This window comes from Bombina bombina, chromosome 1, assembly GCF_027579735.1.
Source record: "Bombina bombina isolate aBomBom1 chromosome 1, aBomBom1.pri, whole genome shotgun sequence".
NCBI classification, from domain to species: Eukaryota; Metazoa; Chordata; class Amphibia; order Anura; family Bombinatoridae; genus Bombina; species Bombina bombina.
In genome coordinates this window covers 638,235,537-638,250,768 of record NC_069499.1, presented here as the reverse complement: position 1 = coordinate 638,250,768, position 15,232 = coordinate 638,235,537, and the positions used below count along the sequence as shown (strand labels likewise).

Below are 15,232 nucleotides of genomic sequence, written 5' to 3'. Positions count from 1 at the left end.
TTTGATAACTAAGGCGAATCAGTCTTGCCACAAATACGCTGCGGAATTCCAGTGTATTTGCGGTTGACAGCTAGATAAATAGATGCCTGTGTGTGGACCAAGAAGGTACAGTAAGTCCTTTTTTGGTACAGAGATAGAAGGGATGGAAAATAACTCTAAATGTGCCAGTTGTCTTTTAGGGCAATCTTTTTTTAGTAGTAGTTCAGCTGTTTATATGTCTCTTGTAACAGTGTATTAGACATACATTAACACAAGAGGGGAGATGTCTAGCAATGATAATGATTAACATGGTACATAGGAATATGATAAACATTTTAATTCAATATTTTTTTTCATGCAGATAGATGAATATGCAATCAATTTATGGAACTGGGGTGTTACTAAGAGAGCTGAAGATGCTATCAATGAGAATGACAGGGCCATGGGTAAGAGTTTATTGCTCCCATATTTCAGGATCACCAAGTATAAGTAATAACATGAATAGATTTACCTAATAAAAACACTTGTTAATTTAATAATAAATAAAAAGATAGTCTTAAATGATTTACTTTTCTGGGAAAAACACTGTGGGTTTTTTTCCCAGTAAAGAAACTGGGAAAAAACACTGTGGGTTTTCACTATGTGAAAAAGTTTAATTAACAATTTAATTCACAGTTAGTGATGTCGCGAATAGTTCGCCGGCGAATAGTTCCAGGCGATCATAGCATGTTCGCGTTCGCAGCGGCGGGCGAACATATGTGATGTTCGATCCGCCCCCTATTCATCATCATTGAGTAATACTTTGACCCTGTACCTCACAGTCAGCAGACACATTCCAGCCAATCAGCAGCAGACCCTCCCTCCCAGACCCTCCTACCTCCTGGACTGCATCCATTTTAGATTCATTCGGAAGCTGCATTGTTAGTGAGAGGAGGGACAGTGTAGCTGCTGCTGATTTAGTAGGGAAATCGATAGCTAGGCTAGTGTTTTCAGTGTCCACTACAGTCCTGAAGGACTCATCTGATCTCTGCTGTAAGGACAGCACCCCAAAAAGCCCTTTTTAGGGCTAGAACATCAGTCTGCTTTTTTTTCCTGTGTAATCTAATTGCAGTTGCCTGCCTGCCAGCGTGTGTGTCAGGCTCACAGCGTATACTGTGCCCACTAGCCCAGTGCCACCACTCATATCTGGTGTAACAGTAGTGTAGATTTTAAAAAAACAACACTTTTTTGACTGTGTTAAATAATAGCAGTCAGTTTCCTTCACACGTGTGCGTTTCAGTGCCTGCCTGCCAGGGCACAGTGTCACCCCAGTGCAACTCATATCTGGTGTAACAGTAGTGTAGATTTAAAAAAAAAAACAACACTTTTTTGACTGTGTTAAATAATAGCAGTCAGTTTCCTTCACACGTGTGCGTTTCAGTGCCTGCCTGCCAGGGCACAGTGTCACCCCAGTGCCACCACTCATATCTGGTGTAACAGTAGTGTAGATTTAAAAAAAAAATAATACAATTTTGACTGTAATAGATTGAATAGCAGTTAGTTGTCTGCAAGCGTGTGTGTCAGGCCTACATTGTCTACTCTGCCAACTTCTGCCAGTGCACAGTGCCACTCATATCTGTTGTCACAGTAGCTTGCATGCATAGTACCACTAATCGAAAAAAAATGACAGGCAGAGGCAGGCCACCCCGCAGGGGCCGTCGTGTTCGTGGTGCTGTGATTCTTTTTGGCCCTAGAATAATGCCCAGTGTTCAGAGGCCACGTACCCCGAACCCGAACATTTCTGAGGACATAGTTGACTGGCTAACACAGGACACCCAATCTACTACAGCTTCCGCTCGGAACCTTGACGCACCATCCTCCTCCAGCTTAGCTTCGGGCACCTCTCAAGTTACCACTCGCCCGCCTGCCGCCACCACCAACACTAGCACCACAGCCGCTTCACTTGATCTGTCAGAGGAGTTATTTACACATCAGTTGGAAGAAATTAGTGATAGTGATGCGCAACCATTATTGACAGAGGATGTAGATAACAGGGATATGGTACGGTGTGATGATGATGTTGTACCCGCTGCTGCTTCCTTTGCTGAGTTGTCAGATACAAGTGAAGCGGTTGATGATGACGATGCGTCCGTGGATGTCACGTGGGTGCCCTCTAGAAGAGAAGAAGAAGAGGGGGAAAGTTCAGATGGGGAGACAGAGACTAGGAGGAGACGAGTTGGAAGGAGGTCGCAAGGAGCTAGTGGCACAGTCAGACAGCATGCATCGGCACCCAGGGTCAGCCAGACAGCACGCCAATCAACGCATGCTGTTGCCACCACCAGAATGCGGTTATTGCAGAGCTCAGCAGTGTGGCATTTTTTGTGTGTGTCTGCCTCTGACAACAGCGATGCCATTTGCAACCTGTGCCAAAAGAAACAGAGTCTTTGGAAGTCCAACACCCACCTAGGTACAACTGCTTTACGAAGGCACATGATTGCACATCACAAACGCCTATTGGATCAACACATGAGTACCAGCAGCACACAAACTCAAAGCCACCATCCTCCTCCTGGTCCAGCATCTTCAGCCACGTCAACCACTGCTGTCCTCCTTGCCCCCTCTCAAACATCCGCCTTGAGCAGTTCCTGCTCATCTGCCCACAGTCAGGTGTCTGTCAAGGACATGTTTGAGCGTAAGAAGCCAATGTCACAAAGTCACCCCCTTGCCCGGCATCTGACAGCTGGCTTGACTGAACTCTTAGCCCGCCAGCTTTTACCATACAAGCTGGTGGAGTCTGAGGCATTCAAAAAATGTGTAGCTATTGGGACACCGCAGTGTAAGGTACCCGGCCGAAATTTCTTTACACAAAAGGCAATCCCCAACCTGTACTCGATTGTGCAAAAGGAAGCAATGGCATGTCTGGCACACAGTGTTGGGGCAAGGGTCCATCTGACCACTGATACCTGGTCTGCAAAGCATGGTCAGGGCAGGTATATCACCTACACTGCGCATTGGGTAAACCTGCTGACGGCTGACAAGCATGGAATGCGTGGCTCTGCAGAGGAGTTGGTGACTCCACCACGACTTGCAGGCAGGCCTGCTGCCACCTCCTCTACTCCTCCTACGCCATCCTCTTCCATAACCTCCTCGGCTGAGTCCTCTTCTGCTGCTGCGTCTTGCTCTACATCAACGGCACCCCCCCAGCTCCCCAGGTACTATTCCACATCCCGGATACGGCAGTGTCACGCCGTCTTGGGGTTGACTTGCCTGAAAGCAGAGAGTCACACCGGACCAGCACTCCTGTCCGCCCTGAACGCACAGGTGGATCAGTGGCTGACTCCGAACCAACTGGAGATCGGCAAAGTGGTTAGTGACAACGGAAAAAATTTGGTGGCGATATTGAATTTGGGCAAGTTGACACATGTGCCGTGCAGGGCATATGTGTGTAATCTGATCGTACAACGCTTTGTGCATAAGTACCCAGGCTTACAGGACGTCCTGAAGCAGGCCTGGAAGGTGTGTGGCCATTTCAGGCGTTCCTACACAGCCATGGCGCACTTTTCAGATATCCAGCGGCGAAACAACATGCCAGTGAGGCGCTTGATTTGCGACAGCCCGACACGTTGGAATTCAACACTCCTAATGTTTGACTGCCTGATCCAACAAGAAAAAGCCGTTAACGACTATTTTTATGAACGGGGTGTTAGGACAGCCTCTGCGGAGCTGGGAATTTTTTTGCCACGTTACTGGACGCTCATGCGCAATGCCTGTAGGCTCATGCGTCCTTTTGAGGCAAAACCTAGTCAGTCGCACCGAAGGCACCATCAGCGACATCATATCATTTCTTTTCTTCCTGGAGCGTGCCTTGCGAAGAGTGCTGGATCAGGCCGTAGATGAGCGTGAAGAGGTTGTGGTCACCATCACCACCAGAAACAGCCTTATCAGCATCGCTTGCTGGACCTGCGGCAATGCTGGAACAGGATTGTGAGGAAGAGGAGTCAGAGGAGGAATGTGGCTTTGAGGAGGAGGAGGAGGAGGAAGACCAACCACAACAGGCATCCCAGGGTGCTCGTTGCCGCCTATTTGGTACCCGTGGTGTTGTACGTGGCTGGGGGGAAGAAGATACCTTAAGTGAGATCACTGAGGACGAGGAACGGGACATGAGTAGCTCGGCATCCAACCTTGTACAAATAGGGTCTTTCATGCTGTTGTGTCTGTTGAGGGACCCTCGTATAAAAAGGCTGAAGGAGAACGACCTGTACTGGGTGTCCACGCTACTAGACCCCCGGTATAAGCATAAAGTGCCTGAAATGTTACCGAATTACCGCAAGTCGGAAAAGATGCAGCAGTTCCAAAATAAATTAAAAAGTATGCTTTACACAGCGTATAAGGGTGATGTCACAGCACAACGGGAATCTAACAAGGGAAGAGGTGAAAGTAATCCTCCTCCTCCCACGACTACGCCGGCAAGGACAGGACGCTTTACAGACGTGTTGTTGATGGAGGATATGCAGAGCTGTTTAAGTCCTACGCATCGCCACAGCCCTTCGGGGTCCACCCTCAGAGAACGACTCAACCGACAGGTATCAGACTACCTCGCCTTAACTGCAGATATCAACACTCTGAGGAGCGATGAACCCCTTGACTACTGGGTGTGCAGGCTTGACCTGTGGCCTGAGCTATCCCAATTTGCGATAGAACTTCTGGCCTGCCCCGCTTCAAGTGTCCTGTCAGAAAGGACCTTCAGTGCAGCAGGAGGTATTGTCACTGCGAAGAGAAGTCGCCTAGGTCAAAAAAGTCTAGATTACCTCACCTTTATTAAGATGAATGAGGGATGGATCCCGAAGGGACTGACAGTGGGCAATACATTCAACTAAAAAAGGCTTGATGAGATGAGCTGCCTTGGGCTAAAAATGGTCTACACGCTGCTGTATTTTATCCCTGAATGCCGGATGACTTGCGTCACTTATCCGCCACCAACTAAGGTTCAAGCCGCAATGTTTTAGGGCACTTTCTGCCTGGGAAACAAACATCAATTTTTCTGGCCGCTGCTATAGCAGCGGCTGCAACAATACCTGATTTTTCAGCCATGTGTACATGCCTAATTTTTCTGGGATTAAACTGATAGGAATAGTACTACTTAACACACCACTCCTATCTGGTGACGCATTAGATTGCACGCGCAGTGCCCCAAATTTGAAGTAGGAGGACCGACCAAGCATCTTTTTCCATCTCCCGGTTCCTAAAATCCATGCCATATACACGTCCCCTGATAGGGGAATCCCTAACAGGGATTAAACTGATAGGAATAGTACTACTTAACACACCTTATAATAATGCAGAGAGAGGAGTCTGAAGAAGAGGAGTCAGAGGAGGAAGGTGGCTTTGAGGAGGTGGAAGACCAAACACAGCAGGCGTCCCAGGGGGCTTGTTGTCACCTTTCGGGGACCCTTGGTGTTGTACGTGGCTGGGTGGAGGAAGAGACCTTCAATGACATCAGTGAGGACAAGGAACGGGACATGGCTAGCTTGGTATCCAACCTTGTGCAAATGGGGAGTTTGCGGTTGTGCAAATGGACTGTTTGCGGTTGTTTGCGGTGTGTTAAAGGGACAGTCTAGGCCAAAATAAACTTTCATGATTCAGATAGAGCATGTAATTTTAAACCATTTTCCAATTTACTTTTATCACCAATTTTTGCTTTGTTCTCTTGGTATTCTTAGTTGAAAGCTTAACCTAGGAGGTTCATATGCTAATTTCTTAGACCTTGAAGCCCACCTCTTTCAGATTGCATTTTAACAGTTTTTCACCACTAGAGGGTGTTAGTTCACGTATTTCATATAGATAACACTGTGCTCGTGCATGAGAAGTTATCTGGGAGCAGGCACTGATTGGCTAGACTGCAAGTCTGTCAAAAGAACTGAAAAAAGGGGCAGTTTGCAGAGGCTTAGATACAAGATAATCACAGAGGTTAAAAGTATATTATTATAAATGTGTTAGTTATGCAAAACTGGGAAATGGGTAATAAAGGGATTATCTATCTTTTAAAACAATAAAAATTCTGGTGTAGACTGTCCCTTTAAACGGGGAGTTTGGTCTGTCACTGTGAAGCGGGTGTAACCCTTACACTTCCTGATCGATACAACATCATACCTGATGTTTTAAAGCACGTTATTCCAAACAATTTAGGAATGTTAGGTGATTTATGCCCTTTATGGCTTAAAAACAGACTCTGCATCAACTATGTAATTTTCCATGGGAGTTTTGCCATGGATCCCCCTCCGGCATGCCACAGTCCAGGTGTTAGTCCCCTTGAAACACTATTGTGGCCAGAAAGAGTCCCTGTGGGTTTTAAAATTCGCCTGCCTATTGAAGTCTATGGCGGTTCGCCCGGTTCGCGAACAGTTGGGGAAGTTCGTGTTCGCCGTTTGCGAACCCAAATTTTTTATGTTCGCGACATCACTATTCACAGTCTTTAGATGAAAGAACATAAGAGAAATTATGTAAAGATAATACATTTTGGGCCAAACTGGCCAGATTACAAGTGACGCACTAATGATAGCGCGAGTTGCGATACACAATACCACTGGACCATGCTAACATTACAGGGAGTGCAGAATTATTAGGCAAATGAGTATTTTGACCACATCATCCTCTTTATGCATGTTGTCTTACTCCAAGCTGTATAGGCTTGAAAGCCTACTACCAATTAAGCATATTAGGTGATGTGCATCTCTGTAATCTGAAGGGGTGTGGTCTAATGACATCAACACCCTATATCAGGTGTGCATAATTATTAGGCAACTTCCTTTCCTTTGGCAAAATGGGTCAAAAGAAGGACTTGACAGGCTCAGAAAAGTCAAAAATAGTGAGATATCTTGCAGAGGGATGCAGCACTCTTAAAATTGCAAAGCTTCTGAAGCGTGATCATCGAACAATCAAGCGTTTCATTCAAAATAGTCAACAGGGTCGCAAGAAGCGTGTGGAAAAACCAAGGCGCAAAATAACTGCCCATGAACTGAGAAAAGTCAAGCGTGCAGCTGCCAAGATGCCACTTGCCACCAGTTTGGCCATATTTCAGAGCTGCAACATCACTGGAGTGCCCAAAAGCACAAGGTGTGCAATACTCAGAGACATGGCCAAGGTAAGAAAGGCTGAAAGACGACCACCACTGAATAAGACACACAAGCTGAAACGTCAAGACTGGGCCAAGAAATATCTCAAGACTGATTTTTCTAAGGTTTTATGGACTGATGAAATGAGAGTGAGTCTTGATGGGCCAGATGGATGGGCCCGTGGCTGGATTGGTAAAGGGCAGAGAGCTCCAGTCCGACTCATACGCCAGCAAGGTGGAGGTGGAGTACTGGTTTGGGCTGGTATCATCAAAGATAGCTTGTGGGGCCTTTTCGGGTTGAGGATGGAGTCAAGCTCAACTCCCAGTCCTACTGCCAGTTTCTGGAAGACACCTTCTTCAAGCAGTGGTACAGGAAGAAGTCTGCATCCTTCAAGAAAAACATGATTTTCATGCAGGACAATGCTCCATCACACGCGTCCAAGTACTCCACAGCGTGGCTGGCAAGAAAGGGTATAAAAGAAGAAAATCTAATGACATGGCCTCCTTGTTCACCTGATCTGAACCCCATTGAGAACCTGTGGTCCATCATCAAATGTGAGATTTACAAGGAGGGAAAACAGTACACCTCTCTGAACAGTGTCTGGGAGGCTGTGGTTGCTGCTGCACGCAATGTTGATGGTGAACAGATCAAAACACTGACAGAATCCATGGATGGCAGGCTTTTGAGTGTCCTTGCAAAGAAAGGTGGCTATATTGGTCACTGATTTGTTTTTGTTTTGTTTTTGAATGTCAGAAATGTATATTTGTGAATGTTGAGATGTTATATTGGTTTCACTGGTAAAAATAAATAATTGAAATGGGTATATATTTGTTTTTTGTTAAGTTGCCTAATAATTATGCACAGTAATAGTCACCTGCACACACAGATATCCCCCTAAAATAGCTATAACTAAAAGAAAACTAAAAACTACTTCCAAAACTATTCAGCTTTGATATTAATGAGTTTTTTGGGTTCATTGAGAACATGGTTGTTGTTCAATAATAAAATTAATCCTCAAAAATACAACTTGCCTAATAATTCTGCACTCCCTGTAGTGCGCAACATGATATTACAAGTCCACGGTAAAGTGCATTTTCCAGAGAAGGGTTAGTGTAGCTATCATTGCTTTAGCACAACCTAATAGATAAGTTTTATAGTCTGTACTTGAGTGAAAGCCTGAAACTGCACTAGAATATGTAGATATATAATAACCTGTGCAATACGTTATTGATAATTTTTGCCCTTTATATCCCTCTAATGTGTTTTAAATAGAAATACTTTATTGATATTCTTCAAAAAAATATGCTCCTTTATATATATATATATATATATATATATATATTTATATTTATTTTTATATATATATATATATATATATATATATATATATATATATATATATATATATATATATATATATATATATACAGGTATACCCCGCTCATACAGCGGGTTAGGGACCGGAGCCCCGCTGTAAAGTGAAAACCGCCTTAAAGTGAAACAAGGCTGTTTTAGCTTTCTTTTCAGTGTTTAAAATCTTAAAAACATGTTTGAACTAACATATATTAGGGGTGCAATAGTGCTACGTTTAGTTTAACACTAGCACAGCAAGTATTCAATTAATATTCAATAAATACTGTACATGTAAAATAGTGACAATTACTGTAGTAAAATTTGCCAGACTATAGCACTGAGACACAGATTGCACTGCAATGCAGTTAACAGAGTGAACTAAGCATAACAAAATGGTGCCAGTCACTTTTCTTGGAATCTCCCAATGATTTACAGCACTTGTTCAAAATGCTTGGAGGTTGAACTTCAGCTCCACAAAGCGCTGTATTAGCGAATCGCTGTAAAGTGAAGCGCTGTAAAGTGAGGTATACCTGTATATATATATATATATATACACACTGTATATGTATACAAATGGGTAAGGTATGTAAATAACACACCTAAAATAGCGCTAATCTCTTTTTTGAGGCAAAAAGGATAAAAATATATATATAAAAAACTATATTAAAAATACATATGGTATTTATTATATCTATAGACTGAATAAATATTAATTAATAATGAATAAATAGCAGTACAACTTTATATGCAATATCAATTCATATATAAACAAAAAGATATTCCAGTCCAAAGTTTTGCAGATAATGCACAAGAGAATCCGGCTGCTCCTCTATAGCAGGTGAATCCACAGACCTTGATTGTATGCAAAGAATCTAAAAAAGACAGAGGAGAGGATATACTGTATATGTATAGATATATATTTTTACTAAAAAATAATTTTATTTATTTAAAATGAAAAGAAATTTTCTTCTATGTGACGAATGTAAGAATTTGAAGTATTCCTAATGCACCTTTTGGGTTTCAGTGCAGTTGATCTTGAGCAGTGTTGGATTAGTGAGCAATCGGTAACTTTTTCAGTACACCCCATAGAAATCTATGTGGAGAATACTTTGCACTGTCACAATATCTGAAGTTAGTGCACCTCTGTCTTTTTCATTTGAATTTGTAATATGCGCACTATTTGTGGCCTTGCTAATTTTTTATTTTAGCGTAGTTAGTACTCAAGTGAAAAAAAAAATTAGTGCTCCACTCATAATCTGGCATTTGTAATCTGGCCCTTTAATGGCAGATTGGGAAGAAATGGAGATTTGTAGTGCATTTAGGCTCCTTATTTAGACAATGATTAACAATGGAAACAAAAATAATAAAGTATATACAATGTACATGTTCAGAATATGATAGAATGTTCAATATGGAAAGGAAATAGAATATATGTAAATTGATATGTTAGATTAAAGCCATGGAACACATATCTCCTTGGTTGAGGTTCTCTGATCTGTGCATTGAAAATGATGGGAGGTAATATCAAATATTTCTCCTGTTAAGTGTGGTCAGTCCACGGGTCATCATTACTTCTGGGATATTAACTCCTCCCCAACAGGAAGTGCAAGAGGATCACCCAGCAGAGCTGCTATATAGCTCCTCCCCTCTACGTCACACCCAGTCATTCTCTTGCACCCAACTAATAGATAGGATGTGTGAGAGGACTGTGGTGATTATACTTAGTTTTATACCTTCAATCAAAAGTTTGTTATTTTATAACAGCACCGGACTGTGTTGTTCCTTCTCTGGTAGAATTTGAAGAAGAATCTACCTGAGTTTTTTGTATGATTTTAGCCGGCGTAGTTAAGATCATATTGCTGTTCTCGGCCATCTGAGGAGTGAGGTAAACTTCAGATCAGGGGACAGCGGGCAGGTTAACCTGCAAAGAGGTATGTAGCAGCATATGATTTTCTGACAATGGAATTGACTGAGAAAATTCTGCCATACCGATATAATGTAAGCTCAGCCTTAAATGCAGTAGTAGCAACTGGTATCAGGCTGTCATGTATGCATATTTACACTTCAGTATTCTGGGGAATGGCACTTCACTGGGATAATACTGTATGCATAAGACTTTAGCCTAATTTGCAGTGACTAGCAACAGGCTTTCTAATGACATTTCATTTATTTGATGTTAAACGTTTTTGCTGGCATGTTAAATCGTTTAATTATCTGAGGTACTGGGTGAAAAATTGTTTTGGGCACTGTTTTTTCCACTTGGCAGTCGTTTTATTTAATTTAAGACAGTTTACTGATCTCCCTCACTGTTGTGTGTGAGGGGGAGGGGCCTATTTTGGCGCTTTTGCTACGCATCAGAAAATTCAGTCAGAAGTCTCTTGTCTTCCCTGCATGATCCGGTTCGTCTCTACAGAGCTCAGGGGTCTTCAAAAGTTATTTTGAGGGAGGTAATCACTCACAGCAGAGCTGTGAGATTGTGACTGACTGTGATATAAAAAACGTTTATTTTCTGTACATTTTTTCTGCTATTCAGGGTTAGTTATCCATTGCTAATGGGGGCAATCCTTTGCTAAAATTGTGTTTTTACCAGAAAGAATTTGATGTTATAGTTTCTCAAGTTTATTATTTCTCAACTGTCATAACCTTTTTTCTGTGCTTCTTAAAGGCACAGTACGTTTTCATTTTATTTGTAAATTGCTTTGAAAAGTATTTCCAAGTTGCTAGTTTAATTGCTAGTGTGTTAAACATGTCTGACTCAGAGGAATATCTCTGTGCTATATGTGCTAAAGCCAAAGTGGAGCCCAATAGAAATTTATGTACTAATTGCATTGATGCTACTTTAAATAAAAGTCAATCTGTACAAATTGAACATCATTCACCAAACAACGAGGGGAGAGTTATGCCGACTAACTCGCCTCACGTGTCAGTACCTGCATCTCCCGCTCGGGAGGTGCGTGATATTGTAGCGCCGAGTACATCAGGGCGGCCATTACAAATCACATTACAGGATATGTCTAATGTTATGACTGAAGTTTTGGCTAAATTACCAGAACTTAGAGGTAAGCGTGATCACTCTGGGGTGAGAACAGAGTGCGCTGTTGATAATAGGGCCATGTCTGATACTGCGTCACAGTATGCTGAACATGAGGACAGAGAGCTTCAATCTGCAGGTGACGGTTCTGATCCCAATAGAATGGATTCAGACATTTCTAATTTTAAGTTTAAACTCGAAAACCTCCGTGTACTGTTAGGGGAGGTATTAGCAGCTCTGAACGATTGTAACACTGTTGCAATCCCAGAGAAATTATGTAGGCTGGATAGATACTATGCGGTACCGGCGAGTACTGACGTATTTCCTATACCTAAGAGGCTTACAGAGATAATTACTAAGGAGTGGGATAGGCCCGGTGTACCCTTTTCCCCCCCTCCTGTGTTTAGAAAAATGTTTCCAATAGACGCCACCACATGGGACTTATGGCAGACGGTCCCTAAGGTGGAGGGAGCGGTTTCTACTCTGGCTAAGCGTACCACTATCCCGGTGGAGGATAGCTGTGCCTTTTCAGATCCAATGGATAAAAAATTAGAGGGTTACCTTAAGAAAATGTTTGTTCAACAAGGTTTCATATTGCAACCCCTTGCATGTATTGCGTCTGTCTCGGCCGCGGCCGCCTTTTGGTCCGAGTCCCTGGAAGAGACTCTTGACTCAATAACTATAGATGAGATTTCAAACAAGCTTAAAACACTTAAGCTAGCTAATTCATTTGTTTCAGATGCCGTAGTACATTTAACAAAACTTACGGCTAAGAATTCCGGATTCGCCATTCAGGCACGCAGAGCACTGTGGCTAAAATCCTGGTCAGCTGACGTTACTTCTAAATCTAAATTACTTAACATACCTTTCAAAGGGCAGACCTTATTCGGGCCCGGTTTGAAAGAAATTATCGCTGACATTACAGGAGGTAAAGGCCATGCCCTGCCTCAAGACAGAGCCAAACCTAAGGCTAGACAGTCTAATTTTCGTTCCTTTCGTAATTTCAAGGCAGGAGCAGCATCAACTTCCTCTGCTCCAAAACAAGAAGGAGCTGTTGCTCGTTACAGACAAGGCTGGAGACCTAACCAGTCCTGGAACAAGGGCAAGCAGGCCAGAAAACCTGCTGCTGCCCCTAAGACAGCATGAATCGAGGGCCCCCGATCCGGAAACGGATCTAGTGGGGGGCAGACTTTCTCTCTTCGCCCAGGCTTGGGCAAGAGATGTCCAGGATCCCTGGGCGTTAGAGATCATATCTCAGGGATATCTTCTGGACTTCAAATCCTCTCCCCCAAAAGGGAGATTTCATCTGTCAAGGTTGTCAACTAATCAAATAAAGAAAGAGGCGTTTCTACGCTGTGTACAAGATCTTTTACTAATGGGAGTGATCCATCCGGTTCCGCGGTCGGAACATGGACAGGGGTTTTACTCGAATCTGTTTGTGGTTCCCAAAAAAGAGGGAACCTTCAGGCCAATCTTGGATTTAAAGATCCTAAACAAATTCCTAAGAGTTCTATCGTTCAAAATGGAAACTATTCGGACAATCCTACCCATGATCCAAAAGGGTCAGTACATGACCACAGTGGATTTAAAGGATGCTTACCTTCACATACCGATTCACAAAGATCATTACCGGTATCTAAGGTTTGCCTTCCTAGACAGGCATTACCAGTTTGTAGCTCTTCCATTCGGATTGGCTACGGCTCCAAGAATCTTCACAAAGGTTCTGGGTGCTCTTCTGGCGGTACTAAGACCGCAAGGAATTTCGGTAGCTCCGTACCTAGACGACATTCTGATACAAGCTTCAAGCTTTCAAACTGCCAAGTCTCATACAGAGTTAGTACTGGCATTTCTAAGGTCGCATGGATGGAAGGTGAACGTAAAGAAGAGTTCTCTCTTTCCACTCACAAGAGTTCCCTTCTTGGGGACTCTTATAGATTCTGTAGAAATGAAGATTTACCTGACAGAAGACAGGTTAACAAAGCTTCAAATTGCATGCCGTGTCCTTCATTCCATTCAACACCCGTCAGTAGCTCAATGCATGGAGGTGATCGGCTTAATGGTAGCGGCAATGGACATAGTACCCTTTGCACGCCTACATCTCAGACCGCTGCAATTGTGCATGCTAAGTCAGTGGAATGGGGATTACTCAGATTTGTCCCCTGCTCTGAATCTGGATCAAGAGACCAGAAATTTCTCTTCTGTGGTGGCTTTCTCGGCCACATCTGTCCAGGGGGATGCCATTCAGCAGGCCGGATTGGACAATTGTAACAACAGACGCCAGCCTACTAGGTTGGGGCGCTGTCTGGAATTCTCTGAAGGCTCAGGGATCATGGACTCGGGAGGAGAGTCTCCTGCCTATAAACATTCTGGAATTGAGAGCAGTTCTCAATGCTCTTCTGGCTTGGCCCCAGTTAACAACTCGGGGGTTCATCAGGTGTCAGTCGGACAACATCACGACTGTAGCTTACATCAACCATCAAGGAGGGACAAGAAGCTCCCTAGCGATAATGGAAGTATCAAAGATAATTCGCTGGGCAGAGTTTCACTCTTGCCACCTGTCAGCAATCCACATCCCGGGAGTGGAGAACTGGGAGGCGGATTTCCTAAGTCGTCAGACTTTTCATCCGGGGGAGTGGGAACTTCATCCGGAGGTCTTTGCCCAAATACTTCGACGTTGGGGCAAACCAGAGATAGATCTCATGGCGTCTCGACAGAACGCCAAGCTTCCTTGTTACGGGTCCAGATCCAGGGATCCGGGAGCGGTCCTGATAGATGCTTTGACAGCACCGTGGACCTTCGGGATGGCTTATGTGTTTCCACCCTTCCCGATGCTTCCTCGATTGATTGCCAGAATCAAACAGGAGAGAGCTTCGGTGATTCTAATAGCGCCTGCGTGGCCACGCAGGACCTGGTATGCAGATCTAGTGGACATGTCATCCTGTCCTCCTTGGTCTCTGCCTCTGAGACAGGACCTTCTAATTCAGGGTCCCTTCAAACATCAAAACCTAATTTCTCTGATGTTGACTGCATGGAAATTGAACGCTTGATTTTATCAAAGCGTGGATTTTCTGAATCAGTAATTGATACCTTAATACAGGCTAGGAAGCCTGTTACCAGAAAAATTTACCATAAAATATGGCGTAAATACTTATATTGGTGCGAATCCAAAAGTTACTCATGGAGTAAGGTTAGGATTCCTAGGATATTGTCTTTTCTACAAGAAGGTTTAGAAAAGGGTTTATCCACTAGTTCCTTAAAGGGACAGATTTCAGCTCTGTCCATTCTTTTACACAAACGTCTGTCCGAGGTTCCGGACGTTCAAGCTTTTTGTCAGGCTTTGGCTAGGATCAAGCCTGTGTTTAAAACTGTTGCTCCACCATGGAGTTTGAACTTAGTTCTTAATGTTTTACAGGGTGTTCCGTTTGAACCCCTTCATTCCATTAATATCAAGCTGTTATCTTGGAAACTTCTGTTTTTAATGGCTATTTCCTCGGCTCGAAGAGTCTCTGAGTTATCTGCCTTACATTGTGATTCTCCTTATCTGATTTTTCATTCAGACAAGGTAGTTCTGCGTACTAAACCTGGGTTCTTACCTAAGGTGGTCACTAACAGGAATATCAATCAAGAGATTGTTGTTCCATCTTTGTGTCCTAATCCTTCTTCGAAGAAGGAACGTCTTCTACACAATCTAGATGTAGTCCGTGCCCTGAAATTTTATCTTCAGGCAACTAAGGATTTTCGACAAACGTCTTCCCTGTTTGTCGTTTATTCTGGTCAG

General features: G+C 43.4%; 1 protein-coding gene across 1 annotated transcript in view; it reads left to right on the top strand.

Moving 5' to 3' along the window:
- The first annotated feature begins 276 nt into the window (after window positions 1–276).
- TEX11 (testis expressed 11) overlaps window positions 277–15,232 on the top strand; it is an 827,067-nt gene continuing 812,111 nt past the window's right edge. The window contains exon 1 of the mRNA XM_053699074.1: window positions 277–425. Coding sequence (XP_053555049.1) covers window positions 335–425 — 91 coding nt within the window. The 5' untranslated portion in view covers window positions 277–334. The remainder of the gene's footprint in view (window positions 426–15,232) is intronic.